We start from the raw sequence: 15,502 nt of genomic DNA on the forward strand, positions 1-15,502 counted from the left end.
TCTGTGTTTATTTGTTGTCATACACTGTCTTTTATTATTGTTATCACTTTTATATCATTATCACGCACACACGTGTGTGTCTTTTATTTATTCCTTTTTTATACTTTTACATTCTTTTTCTTTTATATATTTGTATATCTATCTATCTATCTATCTATCTATCTATCTATCTATCTATCTATCTATCTATCTATCTATTATTATTAAAAAAGTATCACTTTAAGTTAAAAATAAATAAGAAATAAACTGTTTAATTCTATAATTTTAAAAACACCTCAAATCTTAATCACTTATTTTGCGTAATTTAATAAACTAGCTCTAATGGTGCTAAATAAATAAATAAATAACATTATTATTATTTTTATTATTATTATTATTAATGATGATGATGATGATAATAATAATAATAATAATAATAATAATAATAATAATAATAATAATAATAATAATAATAATGTTATTTATTTATTTATTTAGCACCATTATAGCTAGTTTATTAAATTATGCAAAATAAGTGATTAAGATTTTAGGTGTTTTTAAAATTATAGAATTAAACAGTTTATTTCTTATTTATTTTTAACTTGATTCGTTACCGGGCTGTTTCACGCCAGGAACCTTAGTTGAGGTACCTTGTACGGGGACGGTATTTATGGTCACACTGGAAAAAAATGGAAATTAGCAACGTTTATCTGCTCATTTAGTTGCACTGTTACCGCACGAGTTAATTGATTGATCGTTGTAAGCACAGCGAGGTTTCTTGAAGAGTACAGCGTAGCCGCAGACAAGGTAAGCTCCAACAACCGCCTGATGTTTGAGTTTAACTGACGCGTCTAAGCTAACCGACAGTTAGCCTTGGTCTGATTCAGGCTAGCGTTAGCTACGTTACACCTACACAATATAAGATTGTTATCTTTCTACGACAGTCAACAAAACAGTACCTAGGTCCGACAAGATAAGCGGCTTTTCTTCCAGCACAAATTACATCCAGCCATCCAGTTTTCCTGCCAGTAATTCACAATAAAAAAAATCAACAATTACGGTGTTTTAGCGTTTGAATTTGCGTTTATTGTTGTGTAATTAGCTAGCATATTGGTCTGCTGACTCAGCCTGAGAAACGGTAGTATTTACATGGTTTCGGTTAGGTAGTCCAAACAGCCAACTACCGGTAGTTGCTTGATGTGATTATTCACAAACACCAAACACCACGATGACAGATAAGCTGCACAAATAGCTTCATGCTACTTGCTAACTGCCTCCATCCTCGGCTCGAAAGCTTCTGGGTGAAATCCCTCCCATGGATCACGTCTTGTGTAACGTAAACTTTCCATTTTAAACATTAGTGAGTGTTTTATACTAATGTAAACATACTGAACATGCTGTGCGAGGACTTTAGTAGCCTAATAACCATAGTTTAATTTGAATAGACCACGAAAGAGACTAAGTTCTGTATTATACACCAAACTTTTGTAAGTACTCAGTGTAAAGGAGTAGTGAACTACATGTAATTTAAACTAGTATTTTAACAAGATTTTGCAGTAGTTTGATAGCACTTTAGCTACATTCATATTTGCATTGTGATTCCAGCAGTAGTTCTTTTTTGCCATTTGGTTAATTACTGAAACTACAAATAATTTTTTGGCCATAAAAGGAAACAATTTTCTTTTTTTTTATGTTTACACTTTATTGTACTTCTCTACTGACTGGTGAAGTTGACATTCCTTGCACTTTCCCATGAGTGGAGGTGCATTAATTTTTTTGGTTTATGCTGTGTGTTTTTATGTGTTTACTTTTATTTTGTTGTAATTTTTACATCATGTACGCTGTGAATTTGATATTTCTTTACAAAATTAATTAGTTTAAAATGTTTTTTTCTAAGTAGCTTTGTTAATCAAACTAGATTTCTTCTTAAAATAGTTCTGTGGTAGTTCAACTTCTTCCAGTGTGAAGTAATGGCTGGGATGCTAAGATGTGCTTTCAAAGTAGTTTCCTCAACACCGTTAGTACTTTGCTGTCAGATAGATTAGGCAGATTAAGTCTGCAGTGAAAACCTCACCAAATTCTTTAAATTATTGATAGATTTACTGTCTAGTTATGATGTTTGCAGTGTTACCAGTTTGCATATTAGGAGCATCAGCAAGGTATCTTTCCATCATCCTAGGAATATCTTAAACATTTATCTATGCTTTTTTTCATCAGTGGACTAGATTATTTCTTATTTATATCATCTTATTTTGATGTCACATAGTGTTTCCCTTAGCACTGCTCACCATTTTGGGGTCTGGGCTTAACTTTGAATAACAACAACGTTAGACTGCAGAGGTGACCATGTGGATTTAGAGCCAATGTTAAGTTCAAGTCAAGGTAAATGGGAAACGCAAATCAGTGGGGAAAAGGACTTCTACTACACAACTGCCATGCACTTTTCATTGATTTTCTTCACAATTTCAGCTCATTCTGCCATTAAACAGTCATGTCACTCTAGTTCTTGAACCTATCCGCTGGATCCTTGGTCATTACGGAACTGACTTCAAGATTTTGCTCTTGGTGTATGAAGCTCTCAGTGCTCTGGCCCCGTATTATATCTGATATGTTTAAAGTCTAATCCAAGAGATTGTTAGGCCACAGATTAAATATTGCCTTCAAATTTCAAGAGGACATTCAAAACCTGGCAATAGAAGCTATATTGTTAAAGTTCTTTTTCTCTTGTCATTGATGTGTTTATGAGTGTTGTTGTGGTTATCTATGTTGTAACTTCTTTTCTTCCTTTCTATAATCCAGTGACTAAACTATTTCACTGTTATTCAATTAGCACATGGGCAGAAAATTAGTCACTTGCAATCTGCGTAATTGACTAAAAGTACTACTTCACCTAGTATAATACCAAACTTACCTGGTTGTAAAATCTCACTGTCAGACAGAAATGTGTCCCATTTTAATGTGGCAGTGTAATGTGTTTTATTATTTCAGGGCTCCTGATGAAGGTGTGTAGGTAATACTTTGAGAGCCTTGTAAGACGCCATGTCTGAAGAGGCGATTTCAGAAAGTGACCTGGAGCCCAGCCTTAACAGCGAAGAGGAGGATTTTGAAAATGAGGAAGAGGAGGATATGGAGGACGAGGAGGAAGATGAGGATGAAAATGATGGAGACGATGAAGACGATAGTGTTGGTGAGTAACAAATGGACTCTTCTTACTCTAATTACATTACAGTGGAGAACAGCTGAAAAGAAAGGGAAGGGTGTTGTCTACTTAATGATGTGTAGTGTGTGTTTCATTTTGATGTCATCATGACTAGGACATTAAACATTTAATAGTGTATGTATATCAGAAAATAGTGTAACTTGTATTCAAAGTCTTCAACTGAAATCCTGTCTCTTCTCTCTCAAGAACGACCTGAAAGTGCTCAGAGCAGGACAGAAACAGCCCAGGATGGCAGGGACTCCACTTCATCTACCTCCGGAGAGCCATCCTCAGGGCCTCCATCTCGGCCTGGGTCTCAACCATCCTCCAGGCCGTCCTCCAGACCTGCCTCTCGCTCTCAGCCTCCAACCAGCCCTGAAAACTCGAGCAAGAGCAAGCCACCCTCCAGCAAAACAAAGAAACAGAAATCCTCCAAATTAACCAAATCCTCCAAGTCTTCAAAAGGCTCCAAACCTTCCAAGCCATCGAAGCCTGCACACATGAGGAAGAATATCAGGTCTGTGTAGCTGTTTCTTAGTTTCTGTTAGGGTTATTACATAATATACTTAAAAGGGATAGTTTCGATTATTTCATGTGCAGTTGTATGTATCGGTGTCAGTGTATTACTTAGAGTAGATGGCGGTCCGAACAACCCCTAAAAAAGTATCACTTTAAGTGTACACTATATTAAGAATATTATGGCTTTATCTTGCTGCCAGACAGCCTTTTCTGTCTGGACCAGCCATTCCCATGTTCTTAGAGGTAAAATTACAGGACACTGGTTGAGCAAGAGTGAGCAATATGCGACTTATATAATGGACATTTCCTCTATGAAAGGGCTGTCTGATGGCAAGATGAAGCAGTCAAAATATTCTAAATGTTGCAGACACTGATATTAATTTTTTTAGGGGGCTAAAATACATTTTGTTGCTGACACAGCAGTACATTATTTAGCTTCTGTGCTGGTACTTCTCTCTGCTTCTTCAAACTTGGTGCAAGCCGATTGCCATCGACTGTCGGTAGTATACAGACTTACTGATAAGTTCCTCATACAGCCCCACTACAGAAAATCCAAACTATCCCTTTGATGTTTGTACAGTAAGTAATCTGAACTTTTTTGCTTTATATGTTTACAGAAAGCTGCTGAAAGAGGATCAGCTGGAGGCTGGGACCAAGGCTGCTCAACAGGAGGAGATGGAGAGGCGGAAACGTCTGGAGCAGCAGAGGAAGGACTTTCCGACACCAGCCCCAGCTGTCCCAGACTCTCAGCTAGGTGATTGTCCCTCTATCAGTGAAGCTACACCTTTTCACTCATATTTAAGCTTGACCTTTTTTGTGCACTTTTGGTCCTAAATCTCCCAATACTTTCCCATCTCTTCAACAGTGGACCCTGCTTCGCTTTTAGGGGAGGTGTCTCACCTGGTCCCTGCTCTCCTGAGCAAGCAGGATGTGATCTGTCTTGATAGCAGTGGTGATGAAGATGAAAAAATGGACCCCAAGATCCCTGCGCTTGCTATTAGAGATGGTAAGATATATGATACTTTTTTCTCCTGGTGATTCCAAATAAAATGAGAATCTCTCACACAGAGTTTGCTTCTATGATGCTGCAGATATAATTGAGCTGAGTTCTGGGGAAGAGGATGCTCTGCAGATCAGCAGCGAGTCCGCAGATGAGGATGCTGATGGTGCCACCGGCTCAGAGGAAAGCAGTGGGGCGCACATCAATGATGCTCTGAACCTACCTGATGCCCAGGGTCGGGTGCTGGTTAACATCAATCACCCTGCAGAAGAGAAAGACCTTTACCTCGCTCCACAGCTGGCCAGAGCCGTCAAACCTCACCAGGTATGACCGCCGTCTCATGATTCTGTCCCAGACTCTCAAAACATGAACCCTCACAACCAGAAACCCACAATCCAGCTTGTTGTCTCTCAATCATTTATCTCCTGTTTTCTAAGATTGGAGGAATCCGATTTCTCTATGATAACCTCATCGAGTCTTTGGAGCGGTATAAGACCAGCAGTGGCTTTGGCTGCATCCTTGCTCACAGCATGGGACTAGGCAAGACACTGCAAGTCATCTCCTTCATCGACATCCTACTGAGGAATACTGAGGCTCACACTGTGCTGGCCATTGTTCCTGTGAGTAATCCAAGTGTATATCATGATAAAAGAAATGATGTATTCATTAGAGCACTCGTTCATCGATTACATTGACTTACACAATGTTGCGGTTTTGTCCTTATTCCAAAGAAACCAATGTTCCTACAATGTGATGTTCCTAATATTCCTGTTTACATGCATGACATACATTCTATTGTTTATAGTAGATGTCATATCCAAAGCATAACATATCCAAATCTTACATTTGTACCCCAAGCCTTGCAAACTGTTGGCTAGTTGGTTAGTTTAGAACACGCCGAGCTGATATTTATTTTGAATGTGATGTATACGTGTCCAAAGAAAATGTTGCATTTGTATAAGACCTAATTGGGAATATCCAAAAAGAACATGCTGTTAACATGACCTGTATCAAATTTGGAATATTTTCATATTGGGAATAAAAATGGAAAACTGTGCATGCAAATGTAGTCACTGTATTTTGATTAGATTAAATTAAATTAACCTCTTTTGTTTCCTTTAAGGTGAACACGCTTCAGAACTGGCTGACAGAGTTTAACCTCTGGCTTCCACCCCAGGAAGCCCTCTCCCCTGACACTGACCCTACAGTTGTCACAGGCCGCACATTTAAAGTTCACATCCTCAACGATGAGCACAAGTATGTCATGTTGGGTGCAAGGTTAAGTTTATATTAACAAATGTTATATTCAGTGTATATATGAGCTGTTGATAATGCTGACTGTGTGACCTCCAGAACAACGCTGGCCAGGGCCAAGGTGGTGGAGGACTGGTCCAGAGATGGAGGGGTACTGCTGATGGGCTATGAGATGTACCGCCTGCTTTCTATGAAGAAGAGCTTTGTGATGGGCAAGAAGAGGAAATCAAAGAAGCCTGCAGGACCAATCATCATCGACCTGGACGAAGAAGATAGACAGCAGGAGCTCATGAAAGGTCAGTAAAAGTCATTTTATTTTACAACCCTGACTCCAAAATAGTTGAGAGATTGTTAAAATAAAAACAGATCAGCATATATTAAATCAATCAGTGTAATTTACGTTTACAGACTCATTCACTCAGTCTTCCCTCGTAACTTTGTCTGTTCAGGTATTGAAAGGTCCATAGCGCGACCTGGCCCAGATGTGGTGATATGTGACGAGGGTCATCGCATTAAGAACTACCATGCCAGCACATCACAGGCTCTGAAGAACATCCGCTCCCGCCGCAGAGTCGTCCTGACAGGTTATCCGCTGCAGAACAACCTAATTGAATACTGGTGCATGGTGGACTTCGTTCGGCCAGACTTTTTAGGCACGCGTCAGGAGTTCAGCAACATGTTCGAGCGGCCCATTCTGAATGGGCAGTGCGTGGACAGCACACCTCAAGATGTCCGCTTGATGCGGTACCGCAGCCATGTGCTGCACAGCCTGCTGGAGGGTTTTGTCCAGAGGTAAAGTTTCTGTCAGTGCTGGACTTAAAAATTTGACACTGAAAAAAACCCTGAATAATGCTGACCTCTTAATGTTCTCTGTGGTGCTTTTCCTGGTTACAGACGTGGTCATGATGTGCTGCGAGACCAGCTTCCTTCCAAGGAGGAGCATGTGATCTTAGTGCGGCTCTCTCCTATTCAGAGGGCGTTGTACACAGAGTTCATGAAACGCTTTCGAGAAGCAGGGAACAGCGGCTGGCTCGGTCTGAACCCACTCAAGGCCTTCTGTGTGTGTTGCAAGGTGAGGCTGTATCCTTGCTGTTAGGTAAAACCCTCCATGCCCAGTTGCATAAATCCCATAAAGTTTTAAACTTAAATTTGTGCAAGACAGCACGCACTGTCCATTTAGTAGGTTTGCCTTAATGAATATGCAATATGGGGCATTTCTACCCTAGTGTGCAAAACACTGGGAGGAGAAAATGAAAATAGGTTTATTTAGCACACCCACTATGATTTACAAATCCTGAAAATAATTTTGGTGACTGCATCTGTATATAATGTGTTTGAAAGGAAAGTGTTAATCTGCCCAGCGATGCGCACAGATGACTGCTGTTATTGTGGCGTGGAGAGACACTGGTTTAAAGCCATCTCTCATGCGCTTTTTGAGGACTGCATTTATTGTTATTGTCATTCAGTAATTGTTAACGCAGAAAAACACCATGATTAAACATAAATTTATTGCAGCCAAAAGAAACTGAACATTCACAGCTACTGCAGCTCAAAGAAAACTAACACCAACCATTATTATGTCCTATTTCCTTCTTTTTACAAACATTCGGTTTCGAACCGAGGTTTTTGGCCCGTTGCACGTCTCTGACCTCAGTGCACTCCTCTTCTCCCTTTCCAGTTCCCAGCTGCTCCGCTGTGAGACCACTTTGATTGAGGGACCTCACCTTATAGTGACACATAAGTGAATACTTTAGTAGCTAAGTGAGATTGAACTTAAAGATTAAAGGGTTTTCCCTCACAACGTCCTAAGGAAATCCATGTGGTGATTTTATGCATCCCCAACTGTCTGCCTTTTCCAGAAATCGATTCCTGGGGATAAGTTTTGTTGCAAATATTAAAGTACTACCATGGCATTTATCCCTTCAGATCTGGAATCACCCAGATGTCCTCTATGAAGCCCTGCAGAAGGAGAATCAGGCTAATGAGCAAGACCTGGACCTGGATGACATCACTTCAGCTACTAACCCTCGCTGTCCTGCACCGAGTGCTGGCCTTAAAGCCAAAGTAGCCGACTCAAGCAACAGCAAAGTCAACAACGCCCTGCCACCACTCAATCCCTCCCAGGATAAAGCCAATCAAGTCATCACGTATGAATGGGTATGTGTCCTAACAACAGTCCATGTGAAGCTGTTTTCTCTGAAGTTTCATTTCACAGTTGAAAGAGTCCTCTTGTTTTGATATCTTTGTTTCAAATCTAAAGCACCAAATAAATTTCAAATATTGAAATATACTAAAGTGTTTTGTTTGCTGCTGCTGTCTGCACAGTATGTAATATTTGTTGTCATGTCCATATAGTGGTGTGTCTCACTGACTTTTAACTCAGCTTCTCGTCTTCCATTTATCATGTCTCAGGCAAAGGACATAATGTCAAACTACCAGACAGGAGTTCTGGAGAACTCTGCCAAGATGGTTCTGCTCTTCCATTTGATTGATGGGAGTGTGAGAAGAGGAGACAAGATTTTAGTCTTTAGGTAAGTCCTCTACTCAGCCTACATTGCTTTAAACACAAATCCACCATTAAGCAGCTTAGAGAAGAGGTAGACTGACTTTGCATTTCAGCTGATTAATCAGACTTTTTTGGAGTTTTTCTGAGGTTTTGCAAACCAAAGGGCATTAATATATTTTAATCCTCATACATCTTAAGAGGTTTTCCTCGTCTTTTCCGGGGTACTTTTGTAAGCAGGAATTTCACAAATAACACAATTAAGTATGACTTTTAGTAAAACGTGATTGATGTTTGTTTGTAGCCGTGCATGTATGCGTAGCAATACTGAGAATTAATACAGATATCTGGTGTCAGAAATAAGGCTGTAATAAACAAATATTTTCTTTGTTGATTAGTTGTTTGGCCTTTAAAATGTCAAAGAATGGTTAAAAAAAAAAGGTCAAGCAGTGTTTCTCAAAGCCTAACATTATGTCCTCAAAAACATTTTCAGTTTACTGTCATAGAGTAAAGATATAGAAATGATTCAAACTGATAAGTCAATTATCAAAATAATTGGTGATTCATTTAATAGATGACAGCAACAACAAATTGATTAATCATTGCAGCTCTGGTCAGAACTTCAGAGGGATTCTCATTTCCGTTCCTAGTCAGAGTGTTATTGACCGGTCATCTTTTAATGGACTTTGGTGGCATACAGGTTAACTGCATCTCTGCAGCACTACAGTACTTCACTGTGTTGCTGTGTAGTCACACATTTATCACAAAAGGCAGATTCTATGATTTGGATATTGCACTTGGCCGTATTGTGATTTAAGTATTATTTTGATTTGATATTCATTCCATAGAGCACTTCTTTTACCCCTCATTATGTGTTTCTGTTGTGTACCCACTAGTCAAAGTTTGTCCACCCTGAGCGTCATCGAGGACTTCTTATCAAAGAGACCCATGCCGACAGGCATCACCTCTTCTGACACCCAGAGCCCAAACTGGGTTCGCAACCTCAATTACTACAGTGAGTCGAGATCCAATCTGTCCCCTCGCTTCAAACCAGCAACTCTGCAGAAAGCGTGGCCATCGTCAGCACAGAAACCTCACAGCTCTGATAGTTTTTATTGATTTATTATCACTGGCTGCAATTTCTCGCTTTCTCCCATCTGATCATTTGTCCTGGCAATTTTACACTGTGCTCTGGAAACAAGTTTAGGAGCAATCTATTTGTGATTTGACAAAGATGTTTGAAATTGTTCTTTTTATATATGTCACACAGTTATAGATGTTACAGTTTCCTCTGGGCATTTTACTGCTCCGCCAAAATGAAAAAGTTATTCTCCTGTAGGAGTTTAATAGAATTGTCCATGATTAAAGTATTCAATGAAAAATATCACCATGATACTTTCTAGTTCATGTGCAAGTTAAAGTGTGTTCAGATGCTCCATTGTCTCAGTGTTAAGAGATGATGTATGTCTGTCTGCAGGACTGGATGGGGGTACATCTGCCTCTGAGAGGGAGCGACTTATCAATCAGTTTAATGACCCGGAGAACATCACAACATGGGTCTTCCTACTTTCTACAAGGTACTTTTCTCTGCTCTCGATTTTTTTTCATCATTTTCACACTTCCTGGCAGACATTTTATCATTCATTCACTGTGTTCCTTTCAGAGCTGGCTGCCTTGGGGTAAATCTCATTGGGGCGAACCGTGTCGTAGTGTTTGATGCCTCCTGGAACCCATGTCACGACGCCCAGGCGGTGTGTAGGGTGTATCGCTATGGTCAGAAGAAACCCTGCTATATTTATCGCCTTGTGTGTGATTTCACCCTCGAGAAGAAGATCTATGACAGACAAGTCTCCAAACAGGGCATGTCTGGTAAGAGATTTGTACATCTGTTTGTGATAAATTGCATTTATTTCGCATTTGTGCAATCTCTTTCAGTCAAATTGACACTTGCAGGTTTCACTTTGAAAGTTGTCACTTTTAATACTTGATTTGACTTAAATATTGATATTATTATGTCATGGAACAGTTATTAAGCAAGCATTATAAACACATACACTCAACCAAATCTAATGTGGGCAATTAACTGGATCATATCCAGTCTCAAAATGTTGTGTCTGTGTGTGTTTTCAGACCGTGTGGTTGATGACCTGAACCCAGTGCTGAACTTCACTCGTAAGGAAGTAGAGTCGCTGCTGCATTTGGTGGAAGAGGAACCTGGCAACATCAATCTGACATCCCGGGAGGACTATGAAGGAGTGATCTATCAGGCTTGTCAGCTTTACCCACACCTCATCACCAAGGTACAGTTTCATGAACTGCAAGAAAGCCAGTTTTGGGGGTTTGATGTTTAAATATATGTAATATTGTATAGTCAGAGCTGAACAAGAAGGATTTTCAGCTTGCCTGGGGCAAGTAAAATGCCATGATGAGCAAATAAATCTAGTAACTCACTTCCCTCTTGACTATGAATTTATTTGTATAATTGACTAATGATTTAAATCATCGTGCAAAAACAGCAGAAAATGCTGTTGTACAATTTGTAGTGGAAAAAAACATTCATGTTGAGCCCTGAGTATAATATAGGTATTGGCCTTCTGGTAAGCACTACCTCACTTTGTTGTTAGTATATGCTCAATTCATATCATGCCAGTAGCCTTGAGTACAAAATCATAGACTTCTGAATGGTTAAAAAAAAACAAAAAACACAAAAGACAAGGAAGGCTCATCTTCCGGATGACATGGCTGATCTGTGTTGAGGATTTGAACTGTGAAATAAGGATATTTATGGTGAGAATTTTACAGTCAGTGCATAAAAGTAGGATATTTACTTAATGTGAGAGCGCACAGCCACAAGAAATGGTGACAAGCCAATGTAGATGTGATGAAAATTAAACAGTCAAATTGGAGTGCTGTTCTAGTCTTTGTTTTTTATTATGATCTACAGTAAAGATCTAGTACCCAGCCTTCAAGGTTAAATGGTGGTATTGTGAATCCCATGTAAGTGAAGAGTTTCTATGACATGTTATGGATCAGCCTGTGTGGAAAATCCAATCCAATCTTGATCTGTAATTCAGTTTCTCTCTTTCTGTGTGTCTCATTAGCAACCTTTCCATCATGAGTCTCTGCTGGTGGACCGCAAGGAGTCGAAACTGACCAAAGCAGAGAAGCGAGCCGCTAAGAAGAGCTACGAGGATGAGAAACGAGCCTCAGTGCCCTACTCTCGTCCATCGTATGCCCCCTATTACCCAACCAGTGATCAGACGCTCACAAACATACCTGCATTTAACCAACGTGGCTGGTGGGGTTCAGACTACTTGTCGTAGCATGCATTCCTCTTGGGTGTCTCATTTAATTGTTTGCATAGTGGTGAACTGATGCTAATGGGTTGTTTCACAGTACAACTGCTCCTGATTATCTCAGCTCCCCAGCTACAACCACAAACCAACCAGCAGTGTTTTCCTGATATTCTGTGATGCACAGCATTTTAATTTACTTTTTCCTCTGCCAAAATATATAGATATCTGTGCAATCAGGCAAAAATTTAATTCCAAAAATAGAACCACCGTACACGACTGTTCGATATGTGTGTGAGCATCTCATGAGTTCAGCCCTCATATTTTCAGGCGTCCCATGGCACGGCCAGATGACAAGCCTGTGGCAAGTGTCAGGCCCATCCAGTCAACCCCAATCCCCATGATGCCTCGCCAAGTTGGCATGGGCATGGCTGGCTCCAGCTCTGCCGGCAGCCTGCCTGTCAACTTCCTGCAGAAAGCTGGAGTTTACGTGCAAAGGATCATCACCACAACTGGTAATGTCGTCTATTTAAATGCTTTAATCAGTCAAAGTACCACTATGTCTTGTCGTGAAATGTGATGACCAGACATTAACATCAGCCACTTTGTCTGGATCTACAGATATTGTAATCCCAGGAGCCAACAGCACAACAGATGTTCAAGCTCGAATTAGTGCAGGAGAGAGCATCCATGTTATCAGAGGATCTAAAGGTAGTTGCAACAACACAATAATTTCTCTCTGTGTACAGAGCATTTTGAATCACTGCCTCCATCACTTGATGTTTTCTGTGTCACAGGTACCTACATCAGGACGAATGATGGAAGAATTTTTGCTATCCGATCAGGAAAGATCAGTAGACCAGCAGTTGGGGGCTCTGCTGCTTCAAGAGGTACAAATTCATATTTATTGTTCTCAGTTCCTTCTAAATGGTTTAACTACACCTCAGACAGCTTTGAGGCTGGTGCTCTTTTACATATGAAGTTCAGGTTACTTGTTTACTTGTCAGTACTATATCACCTTATAAAAATGGTTGTATAATGACTTTTGTGGCTCTGAAGGGAGCTTTCTAAAGTCTGAGAAAATAAGATAAGATAAGATAAGATATTCCTTGTTTAGTCCCACAGTGGGGAAACCTCCAGTATTACAGCAGCAAAGTGGATAGCAAAAATAGAGTAAAATCAATAAAAAGACAAAAAATAGCAAACAAGCATTTTAAACAAGAAAATGTAATGGGGAAATATAAACCCAGGTGATGTCATTGTGATGTCATCAGGGTTATCTCCGTTTTGGCTTTAGAATTCAGTTTTCTAACAGAAAGGCTGTGTTACAGAGTGAAGTTTATGACTGTGTGGAGTTTTAAAGAGGTGCGGATGTCAAATAAAAGACGCTCTCAAGCTGTATTGTGGGACATGTAAAATGTAAGAGATTTTGGGGCTTGATACTAAAGGTGGTGATCAGTGGTAAATAATATTAGCCTCTGATTAGGCCCCACCTTTTGTAAGGTGTCTTTAAAAAATCTCAATGTTTTTTTTTCTTAATTTTTAAATGTTTATTTTTTTTTCGCATTTCCCTAATCTTCCTTCCAATTTGCTGAAGCCCTCCTACGGCCCCCACTGTGAAACTCATGGTCGCACACAACGTTGACTGCCACTAAATTTTGCAATAGAGCCTCAACATCTCAGACCAAAACAAATGGCCACATCAGGCCATCAGACCCCTTTGAAAAATATAGAATTTTGACCTCACAGATCATCATAAAACACACTTAACACACTTACAAGATGCAGAGGAGAGTGTGACTTCAATCTCTGCTCAGCAAACCATTAACCCACTATATGTTCACATAACAAATAGTTTGCTGCCAAATTAATGTTCAAAATCTTAAATCTTTAAGATGCTTTAGAAGAGGAAGACAGAAAAAGGGAAAAAAAAGAAAAGAGGAAGAAGTCTGGAAGAGGAAACACAATAAGGAATCTCTGCTTATCATTTGTGCAATTATTTCTTAGTTTCTAAAAATATTTGTACATAAGATAAGATATTCCTTTATTAGTCCCACACAGGGAAATTTGCGGCGTTACAGCTTCAAAGTGGGTGGCAAATTAAAGCATGTATTTGGCTACAGCATCTTAAATCCAAATTTTCTTTATTGATGTCTCCTGACATTTCGTGACTGCAATTCTCTCTCCTCCACAGACCCCCAGGGTTCCCTGATCCATCCAGTCAGTAATGGCTGTTCCTCCCCTGTGGATCAACATCAGCAATCCCCCAACGGGGAGCAGCGCTCCTCCTCTCCCTTAAGCTCTGAGATCCTCAGAGAGATCAGCCGCTACACCTCCTCCACAGGCGACGCCACCGCAGGCATGGGGAACGAATTGCCGTCACCGTCAGACGTGTCGGCTGTACCAGCAGGGGATGAAGGCAGTTCGCACAACAACGAGACTGGTGATCTCAGCAGGCAACTCGGTGACGACCTCCTGAGCTCAGCTTTGGAGATGCGCGGCAGCAAACGCAGGAGTACTGAAAGCCAGGGCAACACACAAATGGGAGGCAAACGCGCCTCAACAGCTGCAACACGTTTCCCTGGACTGTCCATGGGCTCCAGCGGGCTCAGTTTTCCTCCCGTGGGTCTGAACTCCTCCTCCCTACTGGGGAACCTTGGTCACATGAGTCACCCTCTCTTGATGGGTGGTAGCAGTGGATCGTCATTCCTTCAGACACCAGGACAAACACTCGCTGACCTACAGACCATGTTCCCCTCTGCTACAGGGAACGGACACCTCTCCACCCCCTCCTCCTCCTCTCTGCCCACCGTTTTCTCCTCTGCGTCCACCACCATCCCCATGTCATCCTCATCCTCGGCAGCACCTTCTTCCTCCTTGACGTCAGGGTCTTTGCCTCCGTACCTGATGAATCCCAACATGGCCGGCCTGCTCTCGTCAGGCTTCCCTCTCAACTACAGTCAGTCGCTGCTCTCTGAGCCGAGGATGTTCTCCACCCAGCTCCTCTCTGGGTCAGGGGGGTTCCCCACGTCTAACTCCAGCTCTACAACATCCAGTTTCCTCTCCCATTTCAACAATCCAACTTCCAGCCTGTTGGGGGCAGCCCTGACACAGCCAGACAGACATCAGAGTACAGACAATGGTGGCAGTAGTTCTGATGATGACGTCATAGAGGTGACAGGACAATAGAGGCAGTTTCACACACAGTTTTACCACTCATGGTTAACAAATTACATTAGGGATGGGAATGATTGCATGTTAAATTAACTAAATTAATTCTGTTATTGTATCTTCCCTAATGGTCAGATTGCATTGGACTGCATTGTTATATTCTGAATGTGTGAACACATCAGAATAAAAGAAAGGTCAAGAGAAAAAAGTGCGTTCTTCAACGATAAAGTAACTTTGTATAAAAGAACGAAGTCACACAGGTGACTTTTCAGGAGGTAAAATGTAATACTACTCCTGAACACATTCAATAATGTTGGAAAATACTGTGATAAGTTAAATATGGTTCGGCCATTTAAACAGTTTATATCATTCACCTAATCATCAGTGAGATAAACTGCATTCCCATTCCTAATGGTCTCAGTAAAGGGATAGTTCAGGTTTTTGGAAGTGGGGCTATAAGAGATACTTATTAATAGTCAGTGCACTACCTACAGTACATGGTGGTTGTCATGCCCTCAGTTTGGAGAAGCAGCAAGAGTACTGGTGTATTTTTACCGCTTTATTTTGCCATCAGACAGCCCTTT

The 15,502-nt window shown here is 40.7% G+C and overlaps 1 protein-coding gene across 1 annotated transcript; it reads left to right on the plus strand.

The window, feature by feature from the left end:
• Positions 1–563: 563 nt before the first annotated feature.
• On the plus strand, positions 564–15,120 carry rad54l2 (RAD54 like 2). Its single transcript, XM_084734873.1, has 22 exons — positions 564–786; positions 2,968–3,166; positions 3,386–3,695; positions 4,315–4,451; positions 4,563–4,703; positions 4,789–5,021; positions 5,135–5,317; positions 5,821–5,954; positions 6,051–6,247; positions 6,401–6,743; positions 6,846–7,023; positions 7,878–8,108; positions 8,364–8,482; positions 9,351–9,469; positions 9,932–10,031; positions 10,118–10,323; positions 10,585–10,754; positions 11,556–11,752; positions 12,078–12,262; positions 12,369–12,458; positions 12,545–12,637; positions 13,942–15,120. Exons 2-22 carry the CDS (start codon positions 3,019–3,021, stop codon positions 14,934–14,936), a joined length of 4,509 nt encoding a protein of 1,502 aa, XP_084590999.1. The 5' UTR covers positions 564–786; positions 2,968–3,018; the 3' UTR covers positions 14,937–15,120.
• Positions 15,121–15,502: the final 382 nt, after the last annotated feature.

The sequence above is a fragment of the Lutjanus erythropterus genome, chromosome 2 (assembly GCF_056507025.1).
Source record: "Lutjanus erythropterus isolate fLutEry1 chromosome 2, fLutEry1.hap2, whole genome shotgun sequence".
NCBI lineage: Eukaryota > Metazoa > Chordata > Actinopteri > Lutjaniformes > Lutjanidae > Lutjanus > Lutjanus erythropterus.

What these genes read in the sequence shown, in the direction of transcription:
- rad54l2 (XM_084734873.1), top strand. Translation starts at nt 3,019, where the DNA reads ATGTCTGAAGAGGCGATTTCAGAAAGTGACCTGGAGCCCAGCCTTAAC. An exon ending in GAGCCGTCAAACCTCACCAG is followed by an intron (nt 5,022 to 5,134) that starts GTATGACCGCCG and finishes CTGTTTTCTAAG; the next exon opens with ATTGGAGGAATCCGATTTCT. An exon ending in GTCTTCCTACTTTCTACAAG is followed by an intron (nt 10,032 to 10,117) that starts GTACTTTTCTCT and finishes TGTTCCTTTCAG; the next exon opens with AGCTGGCTGCCTTGGGGTAA.